This window comes from Mandrillus leucophaeus, unplaced genomic scaffold (genome assembly GCF_000951045.1).
Source record: "Mandrillus leucophaeus isolate KB7577 unplaced genomic scaffold, Mleu.le_1.0 Scaffold2, whole genome shotgun sequence".
NCBI lineage: Eukaryota > Metazoa > Chordata > Mammalia > Primates > Cercopithecidae > Mandrillus > Mandrillus leucophaeus.
Genome location: NW_012102031.1, coordinates 5,480,932 through 5,508,086, shown reverse-complemented (window position 1 = coordinate 5,508,086; position 27,155 = coordinate 5,480,932). Strand labels below are relative to the sequence as shown.

The 27,155-nt window shown below is 55.2% G+C and overlaps 1 protein-coding gene across 1 annotated transcript in view; it reads left to right on the top strand.

Annotated features, from left to right (window-relative positions):
- Positions 1-26,953, top strand: part of TRIOBP (TRIO and F-actin binding protein) — a 94,172-nt gene extending 67,219 nt beyond the window's left edge. The window contains exons 10-22 of the mRNA XM_011979135.1: positions 4,908-4,964; positions 7,938-8,045; positions 8,162-8,251; positions 8,615-8,724; positions 10,474-10,999; positions 12,001-12,111; positions 19,160-19,307; positions 21,205-21,307; positions 22,181-22,340; positions 22,415-22,528; positions 24,165-24,251; positions 25,115-25,278; positions 26,254-26,953. Coding sequence (XP_011834525.1) covers positions 4,908-4,964; positions 7,938-8,045; positions 8,162-8,251; positions 8,615-8,724; positions 10,474-10,999; positions 12,001-12,111; positions 19,160-19,307; positions 21,205-21,307; positions 22,181-22,340; positions 22,415-22,528; positions 24,165-24,251; positions 25,115-25,276 — 1,776 coding nt within the window. The 3' untranslated portion in view covers positions 25,277-25,278; positions 26,254-26,953. The remainder of the gene's footprint in view (positions 1-4,907; positions 4,965-7,937; positions 8,046-8,161; positions 8,252-8,614; positions 8,725-10,473; positions 11,000-12,000; positions 12,112-19,159; positions 19,308-21,204; positions 21,308-22,180; positions 22,341-22,414; positions 22,529-24,164; positions 24,252-25,114; positions 25,279-26,253) is intronic.
- Positions 26,954-27,155: the final 202 nt, after the last annotated feature.

The following is a 27,155-nucleotide window of genomic DNA, read 5'->3' as shown; positions in this document are numbered from 1 at the left end:
CGAGCTCGGGTGGGCTAGAAGGGTCCGGACCGCCCCACCCACAGCCCGGCAGCCAGTCCCGGGACCTCTGAAGCGGCGGGGTACCACGTCCTCCCGGGCTTGCACTTTGCAGCGGTCCTGGGCCTTGGGACAAGCCTGCTAGTCTGGGTAGGGGGCACGATGGCAGGGGTTTGCCTTTGCCATGGGGGTGAGCTGTACTCAAGCCCCATCAATTACCTGTGCCGTAGTTAGCATATTGAGTCTCACAGCTGGGTTCACTGGACTCCCCACTTCACAGCTGGATAAACTGAGGCTTGGGGAGGGGCGCTGGTGAGTTGCCCGAGGTCACCCCAAGTATAAGGGAAGGAGTAGCTCCTTTCCCGGTCCTTCTGGCCCACTGACCGTGCTGTTCGGGAAGGGAGGGGTGGGGCTGCTTTTGGTTTCTGGCTAATGCTTCAGGGAGCCTCTGACAGCCCAGTGGCCCTCCTGGGGGAGGATGAGCAGGGTGTGTGTGCGCACGGGTGCCAGTAGTCCTCTTTCAGGGGAGTGGAGACCCTTTGGAGGAGTGGGCTGGGCTGCTGGGGGGCGTGGCACGCCTAGCCCCTGCCCTGTGAGTGTGATAGCCAGACCGCCTTGCCTGGACTTCCTCGCCCTCCTCCTGGACATCCTGCCACCTCCCTGCTGGCCCTTCCTGTCGTCAGCAGCCTCCCCTTCCCTGTCAGGAGCAGAAGGGATGTGGGGGGAGGAGCTGAGTCAGTGTCCTGGGGCCAGGAGGAGAGTGGTTGCTGTGCCCAAGTGCCCACCACCTGCCTGCCTGGCCCTTAGCCGTGTGCTTTCACGTTACCAGATCTGAGCCTTGAAGGTTGGTAGTAACATCTTCATCAAACAGATGAGGAAACCAAGGTGTGGTGAGGTGAAGTGTCATGCCCCAGGTAGCTTAGTGAGTCCCAGGCTGAGCCAGAATTTGTGTCCAGGTCCGTTCCAGCTTTCTTTCACAGTTGCCTGTCCTGGGGGCAGCACGTTCTGAGCAAGGGTAAGGCTGTCAGAAGCAGTGTGTGGGGTGCTTGGAGGACGGACAGCACGTCCCTGCTGGTGGCAGGAGCCTTCCCGAGGGAGGTGTCCTCCTGTGATTATAAGGTTTCGTCAGGTGGAGATGGACTAGCGAGGAGACAGCAGTGTGGACAGAAGCGGGTGGTTGTATTTGAGAAGTAGCAAGAGCTTAGGATCGCCCTGGGCAGTCTCTGTCTCAGGTGGAAGACAGGGTGGGAGGAGGGCCTCACTGCTAGGGCTTGGTCAGGGGCAATAGGGAACCATGAAAGGTTTTAGAGCAGAGAGGAGGCTATGATCACCATTAATAGTGTTCAATGAGTTCATCCTGGCTGCCATGCAGACCTCAGCCTGCTCTCAGCTGGTGCTCCTCCTGTATCCGCCTCACACCCTCCTCCCCTGGCCCCGGTGCCCTGAGTCAGGGATTCATACAGGGCAAGTGGCACAGGTGTGTGACTGTGTGAGGCTCCAGGGCTTCAGGGAGTCGGGATCGTCTTCCACCCCTTTTGCCTTTGCCTGGGTGCAGCTTTACTCCTGGAGCAGCCTTCCCCCTCGCCTGCTGGGCATCAAATTAGATTTGGTCCCTTGTTTACTGTCTGTTTCCTGCAGTCCACCAGGGCAGGGGCCACAGCTCTTGGTCACAGCTAATTTCCTGGCCTAGAACAGTGCCTGATGCTTTAAAAAAACAAAAAAAAATTCTGCAGACACACCCTGAGCCCCATCTGTGCTGGGTCCTGGCAGGTAAACAGTGTGTGGCCCTGACTGAGTTGCATCTAGTCTAGCCTGTGAAGGATAAGTAAAGGGCCTCAAAATAGTCACGGATGCAACAGAGGCCTCCGAGAGGGGCTGTGGGAGGGCAGACTGGGGCCACTGGTGGTACGGTGAGTGGCATGGACTGTGAAGGGACCTCAGAGGTGGCCATTAAACTGAGTCTTAAGGTCTGAGTAGGGGCTTGCCTGGTCATCGGAGAAGGAGGAAGTCTAGTATTTCAGGCCAAGGACACGGCACGTGTGAGGGCCCGCAGTCCTGGTGTGTTGTGATCGGCAAGGACTATGCAGTGGTATAAACACAGGCCCCTCAGCAAGGGGAGGCTAGGCTGGAAGAGTGTGATGAGGCTTCCCTGCCGTCCTGAGGCAGCTGGACTTTGTTTTAAAGCCACTTGGAGACCAGGTGTGGTGGCTCATGTGTGCCTGTAATCCCAGCATTCTGGAAGGCCGAGGAGGGGGGATGGATCACTTGAGGTCAGGAGTTCAAGAGCAGCCTGGCCAGCATGGTGAAAACCCGTCTCTACTAAAAATACAGAAATTCGCTGGGCATGGTGGCGGGCGCTTGTAATCTCAGGTATTTGAGAGGCTGAGGCAGGAGAAATGCTTGAATCCGGGAGGTGGAGGTTTCAGTAAGCCGAGATGGTGCCATTGCACTCCAGTCTGGGCAGCAGAGACTCTGTCTCAAAATAAATAAATAAAGCCACCTGGAGCCGTCCCTGGAACTGTTAAGCAAGCCTGGGATACCAAGCCTTTTTGAGTGAGTCTCACTAGCCCGAGGGTGCATAGAGGGGCTGTGTCCCTGGCTAGGTAGGAGGTGGGGCCGTGAGAACCTGTCAGTGATTCCGAAAGGCAGAAGGAGATGCTGAGCTTCTAGCAGGTGAAGAAGAGGTAGCTGGGACTGAAGAGCCCTGTACGAAGGGGCATCGTGTGAGATTTAGATGATCGGACCTTTTGAACCTGGGGACAGGTTTCCCTGCCAGTTTAAAAACACATTGGTTGGCGGGGCACATTGGCTCACACCTGTAATCCCAGCATTTTTGGAGGCCGAGGTGGGCGGATCACTTGAGCCCAGGAGTTTGAGACCAACCTGGGAAACATAGGGAGACCCCATCTCTACAAAAAAACAAAACAAAACAAAAACAAATAAATACAATTAGCTGAGTGTGGTGGAGTGCCTATGTCGTCCCAGCTACTTGGAAGCTGAGGTGGAAGGATCGCTTGAGTCGGGGAGGTTGAGTCAGCAGTGAGCTGTGATCACACCGCCACACTCCAGTCTGGGCAGCAGAGCAGGGCCCTGTCTCAACAAAACTCAAATTGGTGACCTTCTATCCCCAAGGTCACTGTGTCATGGCGTGCCTGACATGGTATGTGGTGTGTCTGTACTGGGCTCTGGAGGATCACCAGGCTTCTCCTTGTACAGACACGTTCAGTCCTGTCGGAAGCTGCGGGAGGGGAGGACTGCCTCATCATTTGCCACATCAGGCAGCCAGGACTCAGAGAGGGGGATGTGACTTAGGAAGGTCACAGCGACTCCACTTCCCAGGCAGCCCTAGAGGTTTCAGCCTGACAGCCTGTCATTCCTGCCCTGATCTCCCAGCCCTAGCCCAGGGACTTTCGCCTGGGGCTGCCCAGTGGTGCCAGCTCTGTGGGCCCAGGAAGCCTAGCTCCTCCGGGCTAGGTGGGGGTTGGGGAGATGGGCTAAAAAGCACAGAAATTTAGACCAGGGGGTAGATATTTCCTCAGCAAGTTTTTCCTGAGCCTTGCTGTGGTCAAGCCCCCTGCAAGGCACTGGGGCCACAGGAGGTCTGAGACTGAGGGGAAGTGGAGCCAGGTGTGGTCACCAATCTTCGTTCTTAGCTTAGGATCGCCCTGGGCAGCCTCTGTCTCAGGTGGAAGATGGGGTGGGCAGAATACAGAGCAGCGGGACAAATGCAGCCCCAGGTGTTCTCGGCTCTGAGCAGAGCCTCTGTCTCTCCCTTACGCAGGTATGCAGGGCGGAGCTGGGATGCCAACCTACTGGGTCCGCCGACTGTAGCTGTGGGGGGTTCTGGATCCTCAGCTGCCCCAAGCCCCCCTTGGTCCACTTCCTGTACCTGAGAAGGGGCTCCATGGGAGGAGGGTGGGTCAGGAGAGGTGGCCAGGCAAGATGGCTCTGGTTTCCAGCTGCCACTGTCACCGCCCACCCCACTGAGCCATGCCACCCTCTCTCTGCACGCAACCAGACACCTTGGCCTGGTGAGGCCTCGATGTAGGGGCTGATAGGTAGGCTCAGAGCCATGGCAACAGGTGGCCACCTCCTCCCTGCCGGTGTCAGGAGCGGAGACTGCAGAGGGACCGGGACTTAGGTGAGAGAGGTCTCCCCAGCAGGAAGGCAGGGTCTGGTGGTTGGCATCCACTAGATGAGCATGGTCAGAAAAATGCCGGGATGAGCAACTTCTTTATCTAGGCCTGGGTTGGGGTGCCTGCCACAGGTCCCCATGGGACATGCTGCAGCTGGCAGCCCCCAGACCCCGGGGCTGTGCCCCTCTGGGCAACACCCGGAAGGTAGGCTTGCCAGGACTGACCTTTCCCAAAGAGATCTAGGTGGGGACCAGAGGGTTTCTAACCCCAGCCTGCGACTGGCTTCACCTCCCATAGTCTCCTGGAGCCAAGGAAAGGGCAGGACTGGCGGGCCCATGGAAGGGTCTGTGGGGCATCTGGTCCTCGTCAGAGGGAGGAACTGGACAGTTCGCACAGTGCTGCTGGTCTGGACTGCCCTCTGAGCTCTCAGGGGGTCTCTATACAGGCAGAGTCCTCCCAGCCCCTCTCTCCCACTCTTGGGTGAAGGGTCGGCTGGAGAGAGGCCCCTGGGACATCTGGGTGTGTGTGCCAGCCACCCAGCCCAACTTCTCGGCTCTCCGAGTGCCACTATCAGGAAAGGGGCCAGGGCTGCCTCAGTGGCTGGGAGGCCTGCTTGGACTTGGGGGTTACCTAGGCCCTTAGCCCTCTTGGCTGGCTTCCCAGGAGCTTGGTCCCACAGGACTTGGGGATAGGGTGGGTGCAGCACACCCCCCTCAGCAGTCCCTGTTGGCTTCCTGCTGGGCCCAACTCACCTCCCTCCTCATCTCCCCACAGCCCGATCTGCTCAACTTCAAGAAGGGATGGATGTCGATCTTGGATGAGCCTGGAGAGGTAGGAGGACCGAGGCGGGAGGGGAGGAGACTGGCTTGTGCCGCTGCTGGTACCCTGAGCAGCCCAGGAGTGGGGGTGGGGCTGGGAGGGGCAGAGGCTGCCCATCAGGCTTCTGCCTCCTGGAGCAGTCTGCAGTGTGTAAAAGGGATCACAGCAAGGGGCCGTCTAGCCCCTCACACCCAGTGTCCCATCCCTTGATTTCATCAAGGGTCTCTTGGCCCTCCCACCTCAGTAGGAGCCTGGCTGGGAGTCGAGGGTCTTGAGTGGAAGGTCTCATAGAAGCCGTCTGGCCCGAGACACAGATTCACAAAGCCTGGCCTGAGGAGGTGGGGCTCGGCGCAAGTGCTGGGGTTTCACCCACCTGGAACCACACTGGTTGAGTCAAAGCCTCCTCTAGGCCTCAGTGGCCACATCTGTGACATGGGCATAATGAATAATGGCGATTCTTTCCTGAATGGATAACAAGGTCACAGAGATCAAGCACGTACAGGTGCCACACAGCTCCTGGCACTTACTGTGGGCTCAGCTAAAGACCCTTCCCTTCCTCTGGCATATGTGTCCTTGGAACCAGCAGGGACAGTGGCCGTTTCCCCAGCTCTGTTCTTTTGGCTGCCAGGCTGGCTCCCTGCCCACATTGCCTGGGCGGGAGCGTCTCCCCACCCCTGCTCTGCATGCGCCTGCCGCTCCGGTCTGCGTGCAGCCTGCATACCGGAGAGGGCTCCGAGCCAGAGGGGATTTCATTGTGTTTCCGGCCCACATGTTTTATTCCCTCCAGCCCACAGCCTTCCCTACCCGCTGCCTGCCCGCCGTCCCTGGCGGCTGCTCTCTAGGCTCACACAAAGCCCGGCACCCTGCCAGTGACCCCTTCCTGGCCTCCCCACCCAGGGTCCCCGGAGGGCAGAGGGATTACAGGCCCCACCCAGAGCTGGCCATTACTCATCCTCTATCACAGGGTTCTGGAATGTCCGAACTGGAAGGGCCCTGGGAGTTCAGCCAGCCCAACCCCTTGGTGCACAGACAGGAGACGGGCCCACGAGGGTGTTGGTCTCTTCCAGGCCTAGGAGCACCTGGGACAGACCCAGGCTCAGAACTCAGCGCACCTGAGGTCCATGGAGCTCCACCCAGCTTCCATCTCAGACAGTCATAGGCTAGGCCTGGAAGAGCTAAAGAAACCACTTGGCATAGAACCCCTGTCCTACTTTACAGAGAGGCAATTGAGGTCTGCAGCAGCAACTCCGTTTACTTAGTGAGAGCAAAATGCTTCTAAGAGGCCTGGCCTCCCAGAACAAACCCAACAACCTGATGTCCATCCCTATGCCAACGGCATGACAGCCATACACACAAGAGAGGGTTAGGCACTGCTCACCTCACCAGAAGGTGTAGGGACTTCTTTTTTTTTTATTTTTATTTTTTTGAGGCAGAGTTTCACTCTTGTTGCCCAGGCTGGAGTGCAATGGTGCAATCTCGTCTCACTGCGACCTCCACCTCCCAGGTTCAAGCGATTATCCTGCCTCAGCCTCCCGAGTAGCTGGGATTACAGGCGTGTGCCACCACACCCATCTAATTTTTTTTGTATTTTTAGTAGAGACAGGGTTTCTCCATGTTGGTCAGGCTGGTCTCAAATTCCCGACCTCAGATGATCCACCCTCCTCAGCCTCCCAAAGTGTTGGGATTGTAGGCGCGAGCCACCACGCCCGGCTGTGGGGACTTCTTAGTAGCCCTACTTTACAGTTCAGAAGACTGAAGCTCAGAAAAGTGGAGACGCTTGCCTAAAGGCACACAGCGAAAAAGGGAACTCTTGGGTACAAAACTCTTTTTCTCAGGGAGGCAATGTAGAAAGAAGCAGAAGGTATCATCCTTGCATGCCCCTTGAAAACTTACCATCTTCTTGAGGAGAGAAACTAAGTACTTGAAACAACCAACAGCACAGACAGGGCTTGGTGATGTGAGGGAACTCCGGGAGGGCTGGGGACCGGGTGACATGCACTGACCTGGCAGTGGGCGGGCCGCAACTGGCATTCCAGTGGAGTGACCAGAAGCCTAGAGGTGGGCTGAGCTTGGCATAATATCGGGCTGTTCTGGCGCCCCCATCCCTTTCCTACGTGTCCTGCCAATCTAACCCCAGCTGGAGCAGAGACAGGACTGCAGGAAGGCACCCAATCACAAATCCTAAACATACAGGTTAGTGCACTCTCACCCGCTGCGGATGTGGGTAGCCAGCCTACAGATCAAGAAGCAGACCATGCGGCCGGGCGCGGTGGCTCACGCCTGTAATCCCAGCACTTTGGGAGGCCAAGGCAGGTGCATCACCTGAGGCCAGGAGTTCGAGACCAGCCTGGCTGACATGGTGAAACCCCATCTCTACTAAAAATACAAAAAGCCGGGCATGACGGCAGGCGCCTGTAATCCTAGCTACTCGGGAGGCTGAGAATCACTTGAACCCAGGAGGTGGAGGTTGTAGTGAGTGGAGTTTGCACCATTGCACTCCAGCCTGGGCAACAAGAGCAAAACTCCTCCGTCTCAAAAAAAAAAAAAAAGCAGATCGTGCCTGGCACTCACTCCTACCCTGGGGCTCCGTCCAGTCCTACTTCCCGGGGGACCTTTGTCCCTGACCGTGGTGGTGATCTGGGGGAATATGGAAAAAGACGCGACATCCTGGCCCCACTGAGTCCCTGACTTGCTTACACAGATCATCACCCCTCCCTGTCTGCACTGGGTCCAGGGTGCCTGAGGAGCCTTGGCGATCTTAAAAGGGGCTCCAGGAAGGACCAGGGGGGTGTGGTTACGGAGGGGAAGCCAACCCATTTCACAGATGCTACCCCTGAGGCTCAGAGAGGACATGGAGGGGCCAGGTCTCAAATCGGCATTTTCTGCCTCCCCACCCTTCCTGTGTGCAGAATAGTGAGTTTGGCAGCCACGCAGGACACCTGTACAGTCGCACACACTGGCTCTTTCATTCCATCCTCCTTACAGCCTCCCTCCCCTTCGCTCACCACCACCTCTACTTCACAGTGGAAGAAACATTGGTTTGTGCTGACAGATTCAAGTCTCAAATATTACAGAGACTCCACCGCTGAGGAGGTGAGGCCATGGGTGTACTGATGAACCCCGAGAAGGGCCTGGGGTGGCCTGGCTGGGGTCACTGGGGTGGGTCACACCAGGGCCCACACGGACCATAGTGGGCCCTCATGCTCCAGGCAGACGAGCTGGATGGTGAGATCGACCTGCGTTCTTGCACGGATGTCACCGAGTACGCGGTGCAGCGCAACTATGGCTTCCAGATCCACGTGAGGCTGCGTGCAGCTTGGGGCTGGTGGTGGGCAGCGTGGCTGGAGGCCCCTGAGGGAGGTTTTGGTATTGAACATGGCTCACCATGGAGACTGGATCCCTGTCACTCATTTACCCAGAGGCTCTGTCCTCAGAGCCAGACAGAGCTGTGATGCTAACACTTAACGTATCTAGGGGAGACGCTGGAGCCGGCAGGGCTCTTCCCAGGCCAATGGAAGGGAGGTTTTGTACCCCCTGCCCACCCCAGACTCAAGACCTTAGATGCCCCTTTGGAAGGAAGGGCCGCCCTCCCCGGGGTCCATAGTGGGGAGGGAGTCATGCGGCTGGCCACGTGGCAACCTACCTGTGCGGTGGCCTTACAGACCAAGGATGCTGTCTATACCTTGTCGGCCATGACCTCAGGCATCCGGCGGAACTGGATCGAGGCTCTGAGAAAGACCGTGCGTCCAACTTCAGCTCCAGATGTCACCAAGTACGTACTAAGCTGGACTGGGGCCTTGGGGGAGGCACTTTCCGTTGCGTCCCTGAGTGGGTTTCTAGGCACTCACCTGAGGACTGCACATTCTGGGCCCTCGTTTCTCTGTCAACAACATGGGAAGAGAGCAGTGAGCATTCTCAGTATCATCCGAGCCCACGCCTCCTGGGATGAGGAGCTCACTCCCTCTGGAGGCTGCCACAGGCACTGGGGCAGGAGGGCTGAGTTACCCAGTGGCAGAGTCCCCCACTGTATACACCCCAGATGCCCATGGGGTGCTGGGACTTGGAGCTGCTGGGCAGTAGGAACAGAGTATGGTATTAAAGGGGGCTGGGCTGGGTGTGGTGGCTCACACCTGTAATCCCAGCGCTTTGAGAGGCTGAGACGGGAGGATCACTTGAACTCAGGAGTTCAAGACCAGCCTGGGCAATATAGTGAGACCTCGTCGCTACAAAAAATTTAAAAATTAGCCAGCCGTGGTAGGAGGATCATCTGAACCTGGAGGCCGAGTCCCCCAGCCTGGCCACACGGTGGCTATTCAGCCTTAGGCCAGAGGCTTTCCCGTCTAGATTTCAGAGTCCCCATCTGTCATGTTAGTGTGTCATGTCTGCACATGTGCGAGGATGTGCCCAGAGCACTTTGTGTACTCTGAAGTGCAGTGAGTTGAACTGTTACTTAGCGTATAGGCCCAGCTGCTTTAAGAAAGAAACCCCGGGCACAGTCGCTTAATTGAGACAGATGTTTATGTGTCCCTTCAGAACAGCCCTGAGGTATGCAGTCCTGGCCTGGTGGGGCTCGCTCTGCCCTTTCAGGGGAGCCACGTGCCGCACCCACTTGGCAGCCTATAGTCACGTGGCTACAGGTAGCTCTGGGAACACTGCAAGTGTAGTTTTTGGCAGGGTGACCACGTACCCGGCTATGACTGTGGATAAAGAGAACTGCCATAGTTGTTCAGAGTCGCCACAACTTGTGTTCTCTGCACCCCGAGGTCCCTGCCTTCACCCCATCAGCAGTGACTGTGGGCATCCCCCTTGCCACTGTGAGCCTTGGGAACCCGGGACATCGTGTCCTACACCAACTCCTTGATCACCATTTGCAAAAAGCCCTCTGCCTGCTTTTCACATTCGCCCACCCCGTCCTCACATCCATCCTGTGAGAGGCGCTGCTGTCCCACATTACAGATGAGGTCACTGCAGCTCAAAGAGGGCAAAGAGACCAGCGTGGTGGCTCACGTGAGCCTGTAATCCCAGAGCTTTGGGAGGCTGAGGTGGGAGGATCACGTGAGCCCAGGAGTTCGAGATCAACCTGGGCAGTATACTGAGACCCCATCTCTATCAAAAATTTAAAAAATTAGCTGGGCATGGTGGTGCCTTTCTATAGTCCCAGCTACTTCAGAGGCCAGGGCAGGAGGATCACTTGAGCTAAGGAGTTTAAGGCTGCAGTGAACTATGATCACACCACTCTACTTCAGCCTGGGCAGCAGCGTGAGACCCTGTTCCTTGAGAAACAGAAACAAGAGGGGTCGAGGGAAGCCAGGCATCCTGGTGGGCCCCTGGGCTGTGGAGTGGTGGAGCTGGGAAGTTCCCGGGCTCTGTTAACCAGGAAGCTTAGGTCAGGCTGCTTCCTTCCCTGGGGTCTGTCTCCAGCCCCTGGCACAGGGCCAGACACACAGGTGTCGCTCCGAAAGTGCTCATTGCAGGACTCAGGAGTGAGGACCCACCTGACGTGGCTCTGCTGGTGCCCTAGGCTCTCGGACTGTAATAAGGAGAACACGCTGCACAACTACGGCACCCAGAAGGGCCCCCTGAAGGCAGGGGAGCAGCGGGCGGGCATTGAGGTCGTCAGCCGGGGTGGCCCTCGGAAGGCAGATGGGCAGCGGCAGGCCTTGGACTACGTGGAGCTCTCCCCGCTGACCCAGGCCCCCCCGCAGCGGGCCCGCACCCCGGCCCGCACTCCTGACCGCCTGGCCAAGCAGGAGGAGCTGGAGCGGGACCTGGCCCAGCGCTCCGAGGAGCGACGCAAGTGGTTTGAGGCCACAGACAGCAGGACCCCAGAGGTGCCCGCTGGTGAGGGGCTGCGCCGGGGCCTGGGTGCCCCCCTGACTGAGGACCAGCAAAACCGGCTCAGTGAGGAGATCGAGAAGAAGTGGCAGGAGCTGGAGAAGCTGCCTCTGCGGGAGAATAAGCGGGTGCCCCTCACTGCCCTGCTCAACCAAAGCCGCGGAGAGCGCCGAGGGCCCCCAAGTGACAGCCACGAGGCACTGGAGAAGGAGGTAGGCACCACGCTGGTTCTCTAGGAGGGCCCTCGCCCCCACATCCCTCCAGTCCCTGCGTTCACACCCTGGTATTTGCCCCTTGCACTCCTACAGTGATGGGGAGCTCACCCCTAATCTGTGAGTGTGTACCCCACACTCCTGCGAACTAGAATCTTCTTCCTTAGACCTTAGTAGTTTGGTTTTTTTTTTTTTTTCCCTGTTCTGCCCTTAGCTGCCATAGAGAAGGGAAGTGGGAAGAGAAGGGAGAGACCTGCCAGGCACTGTGGCTCACACCTGTAATCCTAACACTTTGGGAGGCCAAGGTGGGAGGGTCACTTGAAGCCAAGAGTTTGAGACCAGTCTGTGCAATATGGCGAATCCTCATGTCTACAAAAAAATACAAAATTTAGCTGGGCGTGCTGGTGCATACCTGTAGTCCCAGCTACTTGGGAGGCTGAGGTGGGAGGATGGCTGGAGCCCGGGAGGCAGAGGGTACACTGAACCGAGATCAAGCCACGGCACTCCAGCATGGGCAATAGAGCCAGACTTTGTCTCCAAAAAAAAAAAAAAGAAGGGAGAGACTGTTTATTGTGTGTCTGCTGCACATGACCTCCCTGCCTGCACTGACTCATGGAATCCTCATAGTGGCCTCTACCGCTAGGGTAGACCTCAGCAGTTTTACTGACGGGAAAACTGAGGCTCCAAGATATTTCCTCTGTCACCTACATGATGTGTAAACATCTGTGACCATAGTTTCCTGTTCCTCACCCTGTCTAGCCTTCTCTGGGCCAAGGCTCTCCCAGGTCATTGACCTGGCCATCCAGGAAACAGCCCAGCATGTCCCCTGGCCACATCTCACTCCAGGGCTGCTTGCTCTTCTCAAACCCTGAGCCATTCCTACGCCTTCCAGGGATGCTGGGCTTGTATCCGTGTGGAGCTGGAAGCCTGTGGCTCCTCACTGCCTTCCACCAGCCCTGCCCCAGCTTCCAGGCCCCACTGACCACCCTTCTCCCTTATAGGTTCAGGCTCTTCGGGCCCAGCTGGAGGCGTGGCGTCTCCAAGGGGAGGCTCCTCAGAGTGCGCCGAGATCCCAGGAGGACGGCCACATCCCCCCGGGCTACATCTCACAGGTAAGGCCAGGGGCTGTTTTTCAGGGGGAGGGGGCAGATTTCCGGTTGCCGTGTTATCAGGAAACAGCTGAGATTTTGGGAGCCTTTCCTGTGTGTGCTGGAACCCAGGTGTGGGGCATTTGACATGTGTCATCTCATTTACTCTCCCCACAGCTGGTGGGCGTGATCACTGTGCCCATTTTACAGACAAGGCCACTGAGCTCTGAGAGGTTATGTGACTTGCCTGAGGTCACCCTGCCTGCAGGTGTCAAAGGTGGGATTTGAGCGAGGGTCCGGCTGACTGCAGAGCCTGTGTGTGAGTCCCCGTGTGACACTCTGCACTTGGACCCTTGCCCCGGGGAAGTTGGGGGCCAGTGGCCCCGAGAGTCACTGCCTGAACACAGGGAAATCTTACTGAGGCCCAGCAGGCCAGGCCCCACTCAAGGAGGTCTGCAGGACAGGAGAGCCTCCAGTGGCCCTCAGAGAACGCACTGTCTGCCTAGGACAGTGGTTCTCAATGGGGTCCATTTTGTCCCCCTTGGGGACATTAGGCTGTGTCTGGGAACACTTTTGGTTGTCACAACTAGGGCAAACTAACTGTCTAGAAAAAAACGTGTGTGTGTACACATGTATGAGTTTATTATACATTTTACCAATAAAAACAATGCTTAGTACACAATTTACAAATAAAAAATATATAATTTTATTGTGAATTTCATATAGCAAATGGATTTTTCTCAGAATGCTTTCAGTGATTTTTCCATACTCTTGTATCCACAACCAATTAACAAACGGCGGTTCTTTTAACATGTACACTGGTTGACACTTTCGTTTATGGTAACGAGTAAGATGAGAAGACATTTGTCGAAACGTTACTGCTCCATGTTGTGAGTGACTTCTTTGCTAAATCGGACAGTAGTTTTTTACTGAGAATATTTGAGAATTTTCTATTAAGAATATTTTTGCAATTTTGTGTTCTATTTACAATGTAATGGTTATAGATATGACACACTTTTAAGTTTAATCTGTATTATTAACATTTTCTTATCACTTGATTAAGTCTAGACAGTCAACAAAACAATAAATCAAGCCCTGATGTGTAATGTTTACCAATTCTGCAGTGTAAATACTCCCACTGTGGCCAATGCTGCATTTCCAGCACAAAGTCCCTGGACACAGAGTTGGGAAGAGATGTCACACTATCCAATAGGATTTCCACCATGCAGATACAGTAGATGTGATTGACCCCAAGAGCATGCATAATAAAACACAGTGAAATAATTAGGAAGTAATAAATTTGAGCATCTATTACCTTGTCTTTAATGTAGTTAATTTAATTATAAGTATATAAATTTAATTTTTAATGGCTGTGCTTAACAACTACATCACATAATTCCTAAAAATTTGACAATCAGCTGTCTGTAGTTATCGCACCTATCACACCATTATCTAAAGTAGAAAAGAAGGGGCCAGGCACAGTGGCTCATGCCTGTAATCCCAGCACTTTGGGGAGGCCGAAGTGGGCGGATCACGAGGTCAGGAGAACGAGACCAACCTGGCCAACATGGTGAAACCCTGTCTCTAATAAAATACAAAAAATTAGCCGGGTGTGGTGGTGCACACCTCTAGTCCCAGCTACTTGGGAAGCTGAGGCAGGGGAATCATTGGAACCCAGGAGGCCCAGGTTGCAGTGAGCCAAGATCGTGCCATGGCACTCCAGCCTGGCAACAGAAAAGAAGGCTGAGATCCAGGCCCTACGCAGGAGGAGCCTTCTAGAAGTTTCCAAGGGGAGGTCACGTCGTGAGGGGGCTCTCAGGAAGGCATTGGCTGGGGCATGAGAAGGAAGGCTGGTTGGTGTCTGTTGTGGAGGCCTTCAGTGCTGAGCTAAGAGTTAGAAACTCTGGCCTGGCACGGTGACTAACACCTGTATCTCAGCACTTTGGGAGGTGAGATAGGTGGTACACTCGAGGTCAAGTGTTCAAGACCAGCTTGGCCAGCATGGTGAAGCCCTGTCTCTACTAAAAAAAAAGTACAGGTTGGGCGCGGTGGCTCAAGCCTGTAATCCCAGCACTTTGGGAGGCTGAGATGGGCGGATCACGAGGTCAGGAGATCGAGACCATCCTGGCCAACCCAGTGAAACCTCGTCTCTACTAAAAAATACAAAAAACTGTGGGCATGCGAGGTGGCGGGTGCCTGTAGTCCCAGCTACTCGGGAGGCTGAGGCAGGAGAATGGCGTAAACCCGAAAGGCAGAGCTTGCAGTGAGCTGAGATCCGGCCACTGCACTCCAGTTTGGGCGACAAAGCAAGACTCCGTCTCAAAAAAAAAAAAAAAAAAGTACAAAAGTTATCAGGGCACAGTGGTGGGCACCTGTAATCCCCGCTCTCCAGTGGCAGATTCTCCTGCTGAGGCAGGAGAATCGCTTGAACCTGGGAGGCAGAGGTTGCAGTGAGCTGAGATCCTGCCACTGCACTCCAGCCTGGGCGACAGTGAGACTCTATCTAAAAACAACAACAAAAAGAACAAATCAAACAAAAAGAAGCTAATTCCACAGACTTTCAGAGGTTTGAGGTCAGACAGTGACATCAGGAAAGTGATGTCAGAGTGGAGGGGGCTTGGGAGAGGGCCAGGTGTAAGGTGTTAGGAAATGGCTGAAGGAGGGTGAATGTCAAGGGTATGGAGGAAGGAGAATTTAGGACTGGATGACCGGTGCTACAGAAGGCAGAGGGGCCTTTGGGGGCCCTGAGGCTGGGGCTGCTGCTACAGGGAAGCCTGGAGACCATCCTGGGGCCAAGTAGTGGATGGAGGTTCCACTGATAGAGGAGTAGGCAGGGGAGTTGGGGTGGGACACAGAGGGCGCGCCTGGGGGCTTACCTTGTCCCGCGGAGGGGCAGGGAGGAGCCAGTGTTGTGCCCTGTAGCCCCCCACCCTGAGGCAGACAGGGGAGTTGGGGGCCCAACACCACAGCTGAAGCAGGTGGGAGGACCTCTGAGGCCCCCAGCCAGGGGGCTTCTGCCTGCGCTCTGCTCTAAGAAGCTCCAGGGGCTGCTTTCTGGGTGGGAGGGGCTGGGACCTATTTGTACCCACCTATAGTCAGAGCGGCTTCATCTTCCTCCATTTTATTTTATTTATTTTAATTGTTTTAGAGATGAGGTCTCTCACTGGCACGCAGGCTACAGTGCAGTGGCACAGAGGCTCACTGCAGCCTTGAACTCTAGGGCTCAAGCAATCTTCCCACCTCAGCCCACAGGCTATACTACCATGCCTGGCTAATTTAAAAAATTTTTTTGTAGACACAAGGACTCACTATGTTGCCCGGGCTGGTCTTGAACTCCTGGGCTCAAGTGCTTCTCCCATTTTGGCCTCCCAAAGTGCTGGGGGTACAGATGTGACCACTGCACTGGCCCGTCTTTGTCCATTTTACTCATAGAGCCAGCTTCAGATTTCCTTTGGATAAAGGCTCTGCCACTACTATGAAGTTTAAAAGGCACTGCTTTGGCTTCTCAGCTTACAGATGGCAAAACTGACGCCCACAGAAGGGTGTGACCTTTGAGCTATAGGCAAACCTGTGTCTGGGGTCCAGACGTTCTGGTTCCCAGGTGCCCCATTGGGCGCATCAGTCTGTCAGTGTTTCGTCCCGTTAGGGTGGGGTGGGCAGGGGGAGCCGGTGGGAGGGGAGAAGGGAATAACTGGGAAACAGAACTGAAGACCAGGCAGGTGGAGGAGTGACCCCAGATGTGGAGGGCGGCAGAGAAGAGGTGCTGAGTCATCTGTGTCACCCTCAGGCATGGGAGGAGGCGGCTGGAAACTCGGTGGACCTGGAGGAGTGACAGCTGGGAGGGATTCCCCAGCTGGTATCTCAGGCTGAGTGGGTGCCCTGCCTTCAGGGGTTGGGGGCTTGCTGCTGCAGGACAGCTGTTGAGTGGTCTGGGGCTTCACCCACTGGATGTCTGGTAAAGAGAACCCTTCCCCACTATTGCAGTGGGGGACATGAGGCATTTCTTTATCTTCTTTGATGTCCATGTCAGAGGTGGCAGCCAGGATCAGGACACCTTGGGCCACTCAGGAAGGGAGGTGAGAGAGCAGCCCCTGGCCACCTAGGAGCCCCTCTTTGTCAGCCGAGTCCCACCTCCTGATGTCAGCCCCTGCACCCCTGAGCTGCCGGGTCTGCCTGCCTGGTCTGGCCCTTTGCAGAAGAGCAGTGCCCACCCCCACATTGCTGGGCTCCCCAGTGGTGGGTGCTGGCATACCGACTCCCTCTATGCACAGGGTTCCTGTGCCAGGGAGCCTCGGGGCCTGGTCCTGCGAGGCCTCCTTTACAGTCGCCAAGACTGAAACTCAGAGAGGGCAAGGGGTTTGTTCAGGTTTACTCCAAGGCGCAGCCAGGATGAAGACCCCCCTCTGAGGTTGAAAGCCGTGTTCTGTTGTTCTTAGCCAGGAGACATATAGAGGGCAGGAACAGAAGCCAGGGGACAGCCACCCCTGTCCCTACATAAAGCTCTTGGCCCTCGCTCTTCTATCAAATCATCCCCTGCAGCTGGGCGCGGTGGCTCAAGCCTGTAATCCCAGCACTTTGGGAGGCCGAGACGGGCAGATCACGAGGTCAGGAGATCGAGACCATCCTGGCTAACACGGTGAAACCCTGTCTCTACTAAAAAACACAAAAAACTAGCTGGGCGTGGTGGTGGGCGCCTGTAGTCCCAGCTACACGGGAGGCTGAGGCAGGAGAATGGCGTAAATCCGGGAGGCGGAGCTTGCAGTGAGCTGAGATCCAGCCACTGCACTCCAGCCTGGGCGACAGAGCGAGACTCGGCTCAAAAAAAAAATAAATAAATAAATAAATAAATAAATAAATAAATAATTATTCCCTGCAGCACAGGTGTGGCTGCCGGTGAGGCAGGGAGGTGGCCTGTGTGTGGGGGAGACACAGTCCCTCATCTGGCCCTCTGTGCCTCAGTTTTTTCCCTGGCTCTTCTTCCCCTTCCCTTTTTAATGACCTTAAACATTTTTTTAATTATCAAAAAAAGAGGTTTACATTTTCAAAAATAATTTAAACAAACTGAAAGGGTGGAAATCAATACCCCCACACTCCTTACGCTGCCAGCTACCACCCCGGGGTCCTGTTGGTGGCTGCTGCTGCCTGCCTATCAGTTTCTGGTGGCAGCTGTAACCTGTCACCACAGCTGCCTAAATAATGCACACGTATTACCTCACGCTTCTGTAGGCAAGAAATCTAATGCGGGTCTTGCTGTGCTGCAGCCGAGGCATGGGCAGCCGAGGCAGGCACCCGTTGTATCCTTTGCCTTCTGTGGCTTCTGGTGGCCACCCGCATCCCTTGGCTCTCAGCCCCTTCCTTCATCTTCAAAGCCTGCAGAGGGGACATCGAGTCCTTCTCCCGCCACATCACTCTGACCATCCCTTCCTGGTCACACCTCCCTTGAACTCTTCGCTTCTGCCCCCTTCGTCCACTTTTAAGGACCCTTGTGATTACACTGGGCTTGAGAGATAATCTGGGATAATCTCCCGATTTAAAGATCAGCTGATTAGCAACCTTAATTCCCTCTGCAGCCTGAATTCCTCTTTGCCACGTAACATGATGTAGTCACAGATCCTGGGAGTAGAATGTGGAAGACTTTGGGGGGCTATCATTCTACCCCCCACAATATCCTCCCTACCTTTTCTGTGTTTTCGCGTCCATTCACTGGGACGGACAGGTCTGCACCTTTGTTCCCGTGAGTGGGATCATACCATGTGTAGTGTCAGAAGTCAACTTTCACCACCTCATTTTGGGATCTTTTTCCACAGCATCCACACAAAAACTCTGTCTAGCGGCTGCCTGTGGCCCATTGTCAAGCTCGATCCCATCATTTATTCAAGAGTTCCCCTGATAGGGACTTAGATTGTTTCTAGTTTTCATCTGTTACCAACCTTGCCGTAGGGAATACCCTTGTTCCAAAAGTCTCTGTACACATACAACTTTCTGTGGGATCATTCCTAGGAGTGGACCTGCTAGGTCAACCAGTGGGGTCGCAGAATGTGATGATGCCATGGGACCACCCCTGCCCCCCTGCGACACCGTCATAGCAGACACTCCCAGCAGTGGGTATTATTAATCTTTGAGATACTTGCCCATCTTGTCTACTAAGCCTTATTTTGTATTACATCATCAGTTTCAGCTCATTTACTGAGCACCTGCCACATGTCAGGCCCTGGCCTAGACCCTAGGGACCCAGGCAGATGTTCTCAGTCTTCAGGGAACTTATAGTTTCAGGGAACTTATGGTTTGGCAGAAGTAGAACCTTCTGAGGCAGAGGAGAGGCTTCCCAGAGACAGAGCTAGGAGAGACATTTAAACTGGGCTGCAGGTCAGTAAATTACCCAGGGAGATAAAGTTGCCAAAAAACATTCCAGGCTGGGCGCAGTGGCTCACGCCTGTAATCCCAACACTTTGGGAGGCTAAGGTCGGCAGATCACAAGGTCAGGAGTCCAAGACCATCCTGGCTAACACAGTGAAACCCCATCTCTACTAAAAATATAAAAATTAGCCGCGCGTGGTGGTGGGCACCTGTAGTCCCAGCTACTTGGGAGGCTGAGGCAGGAGAATCGCTTGAACCTGGGAGGCGAAGGTTGCAGTGAGCTGAGATCACTCCACTGCACTCCTGCCCGGGTGACAGAGCAAGACTCTGTCTCAAAAAAAAAAAAAAAAAAAAAAAAAAAAAAAAAAATCCAGGCAGTGGGAATAGCATGAGCTAAAGCTCAGAGGTGTGAACGTGCTGCAACCATAACTATAAGATTGCTTGGCAGAGAAGGACCAGGGATGAGACCGTAAAGGTCAGCCATGGAAACAGAGACTTGACTCTAAGACAGGGAGTCCCTGGAGGGTTTAAGATGAGGTTTGTGAATGAGGAGCCGTGGGGTGGGGGTGGGAGCAGGAGCAGGTGCAGACTGGAGGTGCCGGGACCCAGGAAGAGGTGGTGTACCTGCCCCTGAACCTTCTCCTCTGAAGGCTGGGGAAGGGCTGCTGTCCAGAGGAATGGGGCAGCCGGTGATACCCTGGCCTCCGGCCCACAGGAGGCATGTGAGCGCAGCCTGGCAGAGATGGAGTCCTCACACCAGCAGGTGATGGAGGAGCTGCAGCGGCACCATGAGCGGGAGCTGCAGCGGCTGCAGCAGGAGAAGGAGTGGCTCCTGGCCGAGGAGACGGCAGCCACGGCCTCAGGTATGGACCCTGGGTGGGGCACAGTGGGCTGGGCCCTGAGCCTCTGTGCTGAGGCTCCTCCTAGCCAAACTGGGGAGGACTTTATCAAATAAGATGTAGGGATCTCAGTGCCACATTTGGGGTAAAGGGTCAGCAGGGGTTGGAAGCCCCAAGAACTGGCCTGTAGTCCTACTTGAAAAGGGAAACTGAGGCAGTAAAAGACACCCTCCCCACCCCCAACACCACCACTACCATGGGTGGTGACTCCTCCTGCTCAGGGGCCTGCAGCCACCATAGAGTGCCTAAAGCCACACGCTACCTACATGCAGCAGGAAGAGGCTGATCAGCTGCATCCCCTATCCTCACAGGAGTGCCTGCTCCCTGGGCACATGGGCTAGACCCTGGGAAGAGAAGGGGAAAGTGTGAGCGCTGTCCATGCCAGCTGTGTACCAGGCACTGGGCCCCCACATGTTTCCCAAGGGAGCATCCTTCATCCTGGACAATTCCCTCCCCTCCTGCCACCACACACCTGCTGTGTGCCTGGCACATTCCTAGGCATCACTAGGGGTTTGTGATGCTGGCAATCACAATAGAAATGCTGGCAATGTCACATGATCTGAAGCTCACAACCTGCCAGTGCTGTGCCAAGTGCTCATGCACTTGAACCCAGCCCTGGGGCCAGTGTGCTCTGCATTTTAGGAAGACCGTCTTTGCAGCCACATGTGTTAGAGACCCCTTTCTCCTCAGTAGTCTGGACTTCGCCCTGTAATCTGGCACTAAGGTTTCTGCTGTGAAATAGATAAAAATCACACTTAAGTGTAGTATTAAAGACCATAAATAGCCTCATGTCCATTCAGGGTGGGGATTGTCACCAAAAGAGTTACCAGAGGCCGGGTGCAGTGGTTCATGCCTGTAATCGCAGCACTTTGGGAGGCCAAGGCAGGCGGATCACCTGACGTCAGGAGTTCGAGACTAGCCTGGCCAACATGGTGAAACCCCACCTCTAATAAAAATACAAAAATTAGCCGGGCATGATGGTGGGCTGCTGCAATCCCAGCTACTCAGGAGGCTAAGGCAGGAGAATTTGTTAAACCCAGGAGACAGAGGCTGCAGTGAGCTGAGATTGCACCACTGTACTCCAGCCTGGGTGGCAGAGTGAGACTCCATTAAAAAAAAAAAAAAAAAAAAAAAAGAGAAACTTTCAATGTTCAGAGGTTTAGGATTTTAGAATTGTGGGTAAAACTATGGGTGGCACTTATTTAATCCTCACAACAGCCCTGGGTGAGAAAAAAAAAGCCTTGGTCTCAGTCCTTAGGAGCTCACAGTCTGAGAATAAAGCCAGCAGGAGCTAATGTTGGGGCATTTACTCTGAGCCATGCTTTGTTCTAAATGCTTCACACACCTTCCAGTAACCCCATGGAGGAAAGGCACTGTTGTTATCTATCCCTATTTTCCAGCTAAGGGGCCGGAGGCAAGAGGGGTTAAGTCACCTGTGCAAAGTCACATCGATTTATGCTGACTGTGGAGCCTGAGCTCTTGACCACTAGGCTGGGCAAAGCAGATAGGCCTTGTTTGAGAGCCCTCAGAGTCTGCAGGGAGGGTGTACTAGGTGGGGTCCTACCCGGAAATCACTAGAACAGGAGGTACCAATGGTCAGACACTGAGCTGTCTCCCCAGCAGGGCCCATCCAACAGGATTATCTTTCTTTAATAGATGGGCTCAGAGAGGTTGAGCAGCTTACCCCAAGCCACTCATTTTATGACACAGCCTGGGCTGCTCTGGACTCCTGGTTCGGTGCTCTTTGCGTAGCACTCCTTGGTCCTGTCTCCACCAGTACATGTGGTGTCTCAGAGCTGGTGGCACTTGGTGCTGCTGACCCCCCTCTAGTCTCTCTTGTGCCTCTCTGCCCTGCTTCCAGCCATTGAAGCCATGAAGAAGGCCTACCAGGAAGAGCTGAGCCGAGAGCTGAGCAAAACACGGAGTCTCCAGCAGGGCCCAGATGGCCTCCGGAAGCAGCACCAGTAAGATGATGCCAGGGCCCAACTGCCCACCCTGATGGTTATGGGTTGAGGAACTTTGCTGAGGCCCCTTGGCAGAGGACACATCAGTTTGCCCCTAGCTGAGATTCCTGCTCCAGTCTCATGGATGCAAGAAACAGAAGTAGAATGTCCTCAGGCAGACCCCATGCCAGTCCTCACAGACAGTTCTTCAGGTGCCTTCTTGTCTTCGCTGGTCCCGGCCTCCACCCACCTCTTCACCCCTTAGTCTCCCCTAGAGCTCGGCTGCAGTGTCACTGTTGACCTGTGGGCCTCTCCCTGCCCCAGAGCACAGTTTTGGAATGTTGAGGCTTCAGGGACTTTAAAGATGGGCTCCTCCGGCCGGGCACGGTGGCTCACGCCTCAATCCCAGCACTTTGGGAGACTGAGGCAGGCGGATCACCTGACGTCAGGAGTTTGAGACTAGCCTGGCCAACATGGTGAAACCCCATCTCTACGAAAAATACAAAAGTTAGCTGAGTGTGGTGGCGGGTGCCTGTAATTCCAGCTACTTGGGAGGCTGAGGCAGGAGAATCACTTGAACCCAGGAGGTGGAGGTTGCAGTGAGCCAAGATTGTGCCACTGCACTCCAGCCTGGGCAACAAGAGTGAGAACAAGACCCCATTTAAAAAAGAAAGAAAAAGGAAAAAAGATGGGCTCCTCCAAGCCACCCTCACTTAGGGGAAATACCTGTAGCCCAGAGAGGCTATCACTGGTTCACAGCCCCACAGCAGGCTAAACGCAAACCTAAAGAGGGAACCCCAGAGTCCTGGCATGCTTTGAGTCTGCCCTGACTGGACTCTAGGCTTGGCAGGGGCAAGATAACCTATGCTCTCCTTTGCTTCTCCTCTGGGGCAGGTCAGATGTGGAGGCACTGAAGCGGGAGCTGCAGGTGCTATCGGAGCAGTACTCGCAGAAGTGCCTGGAGATAGGGGCGCTCACGCGGCAGGCCGAGGAGCGTGAGCACACACTGCGCCGCTGCCAGCAGGAGGGCCAGGAGCTGCTGCGCCACAACCAGGTGGGCCTGGCCCCAAGTTGAGGGGACACGGGCGGGTCCCAGCACCCCTCCCCTGACCACCGTGCCTCTCCCAGGAGCTGCATGGCCGCCTGTCAGAGGAGATAGACCAGCTGCGTGGCTTCATTGCCTCACAGGGCATGGGCAACGGCTGCGGGCGCAGCAATGAGCGGAGTTCCTGCGAGCTGGAGGTGAGTGCCCTCACTAGCACCAGGCAGCCCAGTGGTTCTCGGGGCAGGGCTATGGTGCACCCCCGCCACAGGCTGCATGTCACCTGTGGCAGGAAAGCCAAGTCTCTGAGTGGCTTGGCCAGCCTGACTAGGCCAGAACACCTACTACGCATCCAGTAGCCAGAATTCTTCCCTCCCACCTGCGTTGTGTCACCTACCTGCCGTGTACCATAGGAAATCACTCCACTTATCTGAGTCCCAGTAGCTCATCTGTAAAATGGCACCAGCACCCCAGCACCTTCCTTACTGGGAAATATTGGGGTAAGAAAATGTGTGTGTGTGTGTGTGTGTGCCAGGATCACTGTAGTCTTGTCTTTTCTTTCCTTTTCTTTCTTTTTTTTTTTTTGAGACAGAGTCCCGCTCTGTCACCCAGGCTGGAGTGCAGTGACACGATCTTGGCTCACTGCAACCTCTGCCTCCCCAGTTCAAGTGATTCTCCTGCCTCAGCCTCCCAAGTAGCTAGGATTACAGGCCTGCACCACCACACCTGGCTAATTTTTTATATTTTTGGTAGAGACAGGATTTCACTATGTTGGCCAGGCTGGTCTCGAACTCCAGACCTCAAGTGATCTGCTGGCCTTGGCCTCCCAAAGTGCTGGGATTACAATGTGAGCCACCATACCCAGCCTCAGTATTTCTTTCTTTTTTTTTTCAGATGGAGTTTTGCTGTTGTTGCCCAGGCTGGAGTGCAGTGGCGCCATCTCGGCTCACTGCGGCCTCTGCCTCCTGGGTTCAAGCCATTCTCCTGCCTCAGCTTCCCAAGTAGCTGGGATTACAGGCATGTGCCACCATGCCTGGCTAATTTTGTATTTTTAGTAGAGACAGGGTTTCTCCATGTTGATCAGGCTGGTCTCGAACTCCCAACCTCAGGTGTTCCGCCCACCTCGGCCTCCCAAAGTGTTGCGATTACAGGCATGAGCCACCGTGCCCAGCCGATATTTTATTTCTTTAACAAACACTTAGGTGAGGCTTACTGTGTACCTAGAGCTTCTGGAAGCCCTTTTTGTCTGTTAACTCATCTAATCTTCCTGACAGCTCCATACATTAGCTACTGTTACTGTCCCCATTTACAGATTAGGAAACTGAGACACAGGAAGGTCAAGTACCTTACCAAAGCTTGCATAGCTGGACTGGGATTTGAACCAGGCAGTCTGGCTCCATTCTGAGCTTTTAAGCCTCCCCAGACCTGGCTGAATTTGTTTCCTCCTTGGTCAGGTCAGCAGCACCTGGCCCTCAGGGTTGGGGAGGGGTTAATGAGGTGCCTTGTGGAGTGGCTCAGCCTGCTCAGGTTTATGTAGGGCTTTTCATCCATCTTACCCCCGAGGTGAGAGCCTGGTGCTGCATGAGGGTTGCAGCAGAGATGACCATGAGATATCCATTCACACAGGCTGGACAGGGGTGAGAGTAAGGGAAGGCAAAGCAGGGGAATCAGAGAGGGCTTCCTGGAGGAGTCTGCCTCCAGGGTTTAGAGGGTTTTGGTGCAGATAGGGGCTGCATTCTAGGGGCCTGAGGCAGAGAAAACCTGGGCTGCAGGGCACTGTGGGCCAGGGTAGCTCTGGCTTCTGGCCCTGGGTCAGCCCAGCACCTATGTCCCCAGGTGCTGCTTCGTGTAAAAGAGAATGAACTCCAGTACCTGAAGAAGGAAGTGCAGTGCCTCCGGGACGAACTCCAGATGATGCAGAAGGTAAGTCCCGCTGCTGGGCGTGGGGGCCGTGGGGGCCTGTGGAGCCACCTAGATGCCATCCCGTGAGCACCTGCTCTGTGCCAAGCCCTCCACTTGCTTCATCCTTCCTCAGGCTCTCCTGTGCTTCTCCCATGTAGGTGTCGTCATCCCCATTCACTGACAGGGAAACTAAGGCTAAGAAAGGGGAAGTGACTTCCCCAAGGCCGTACTTGCTTCTGTTTATTTAGCGTTATTTAATTTATTGATTATTATTGAGCACCTCCTATGTCCCGGGCACTGTGCTAGGTGCTGGGAAGACAGATGTGAACAAAATAGCCCCAAATCTCTGCTGTGGGGAGCTTGCACTCCAGTGAGAACAACCGCGTTGCTAGGAGTTGGGTGGGTCGGGGTTCAGCCCAAGTCTGAGTCTGCAGCCCGCCTGGCCCACCGTTGGCTGCTATGTCACTGCCTGGTGCATTCTGTCAGTTTGGGGCAGGAAGTGGACATGTTGGTGGCTCTGTAAGCGCACGTGAGCCAGACCATGTTTACCGCACTTGAAGAATAGGTGGCGTGAACTCACGGGAAGGGCCCGAGCACCCAGCCAGGCTGACCTGGTTCTCATCCCAGCCGCTCACTGCCCTGCGGTCTTGGGCAAAATCTCCTTCCCCCAAACAGGATGAGGAGGACAATGACACCTGTGTCCCTAGGTGGTACCAGGGAGGTGGGAGAGGGAAGCCCAGGACCCAGGGCCATCTCGGGGAGCCACCTGGAGGGATGAAGCGAGGGGCCGCGGGGAGGTCTGGCTGCTGGTACTGCCCATGTGCCAGGTGGGCAGGGCTGGAGGGAGAGGCTTCATGCCCTCATACCTGCCTCCTGCCCCCCAGGACAAGCGCTTCACCTCGGGAAAGTACCAGGATGTCTACGTGGAGCTGAGCCACATCAAGACGCGGTCCGAGCGGGAGATCGAGCAGCTGAAGGAGCACCTGCGCCTTGCCATGGCCGCCCTCCAGGAGAAGGAGTCAATGCGCAACAGCCTGGCTGAGTAGAGGTGGGTGCCAAGGTGTGCGCCCTGCACGGTGGGCAGGGGCTGAGGCTCTCCCACAACCAGGACTCCTGGACCACCCCAGCCAGGCCACTTTCTTCTTCTGGCCTCCAATTCCCGTTTTGTAAAAGGGACGATGAACCCAGCAACACGGGATTGTTGCAGAGATCCCATCAGACCCGGGCCACAGGCTGCTTCATCAGCTTAAGCCTGTTCCTTCAGAGCTGGGCGGCACAGTGCAGAGCCATGGCCTGCTCAGTGCACCCCCCTTCTTGGGGCTGGAGGCAAATGCAGTGTTCACATCCCTGACCCCCACAGGGAGTCTCCGCTGAGCTTCACACACAGACATCGCACACCAAGGTCAGGCCTCTGTCCCATTTAGTCTTACACTCGTTCTTGACTTAGCAGGGCTCAAAGTGGTTGGTTGATCGGTTGTTTTGAGACAAGGTCTTACTCTTACCTGGGCTGGAGTGCAGTGATGCAATCATGGCTCACTGCAGCCTCAACCTCCTAGGCTCAAGGGATCCTCCCACCTCAGCCTTCTGAGTAGCTGGGACCACAGGCCCACACCACCATGCCCAGATAATTTTTGTACTTTTTGCATAGGCGAGGTTTCGCCATTATTTCCCAGGCTGGTCTCGAACTCCTGGGCTCAAGCAGTCTACCTGCCTCAGCCTCCCAAAATTCTGAGATTACAGGCATGAGCCGCTGCACCTGGCCAAAGTGTTCTTATTTTTGCTTTTCCAATGCCACATCTACCTGGAGCATCCTCTTTCTGCTAAATCCTCATGGACTTCCTAAGGCACGCAGGAGAGGCCACCCTATGGCCGAGCTACTCGTGAAGGAGCTAGGAAGAGCGGATCTGACTACCTTCAGGGCTGAGAGGTGGTGGAAGGACCCACTCAGCACCCTTGCTTGGCCTTGGGATAGCCTCGCAGCCCCTCAGCCCAGGCCTCAGCCCTGTCGCACCTTGTCTTTCAGGTCCCGCTCAGCTGCAGACCCTCCAGGCTGGAGGACCAGCCGCCCTCTTTCCCTTCTGGATGGAAGTCAAAAGCCAAGCTTTCTCCCCACCCTCTGTGGGCCACATGTGCACTTGCACTCACCACACACCCACACACAGACACAGACACACACACACACGTGCACACATGTACACACGGACACACACACACACACTCTGCGTATCTGAGCGCGCCCCTCGCACTGGGTCTTACCTTGCACCTTCTTCAGGATTTTATATGTGAAGAGATTTTTATATAGATTTTTTTCCTTTTTTTCCAAAACACTTTATACTTTAAAAAAAAAAGAAAAAACAATTCCTGGTGGTCGTGTGCCTCCAGCCCTGGTCCCTGCTCTGTCTCCAGCCACCCTCTGCTTGGGCTTCTGGGCTGGTGGCCCTGGTCCGGGGGTCTGGCAGAGGCCCAGGCAGCAGCCATGGCAGGGTATCTCTGCAGGGGAGAGGCGGGAGCCTGCCACCTTCCTCCTACCCTACCTCCTACTAACACTTCCTGCCCCATTTGGACCCGTACCATGGGGCTCAGGACAGAGGGAGCCAGCAGCTGGCTTCCATGACCCCACAGCCTCCTCTGAGGCTGTGCTGGGTGCGGAACCGCCAGAGCCACCCAAAAGGTGATTCTCTCCTGCCCCCTGAACCTCTTAACTTAATAAAATGTTCCAGCAAGTTCTGGTGTCCTAGATGGCTGACAGAACAGAAATGGAGATTGGGGTTTCTTGAAGTGGCTTCCCTACTCACACCCTACCCACACCCCACCCTTCCTAAAGCAGTGGCCTCTGGGCTTCTGAGGGTGGGGCTGAAAATCCAAGGTTCCCCTTAGTAAGGACTGCGATGCCCCCAGTGTGGCTTACAGGCCAGTGGCAGCGGA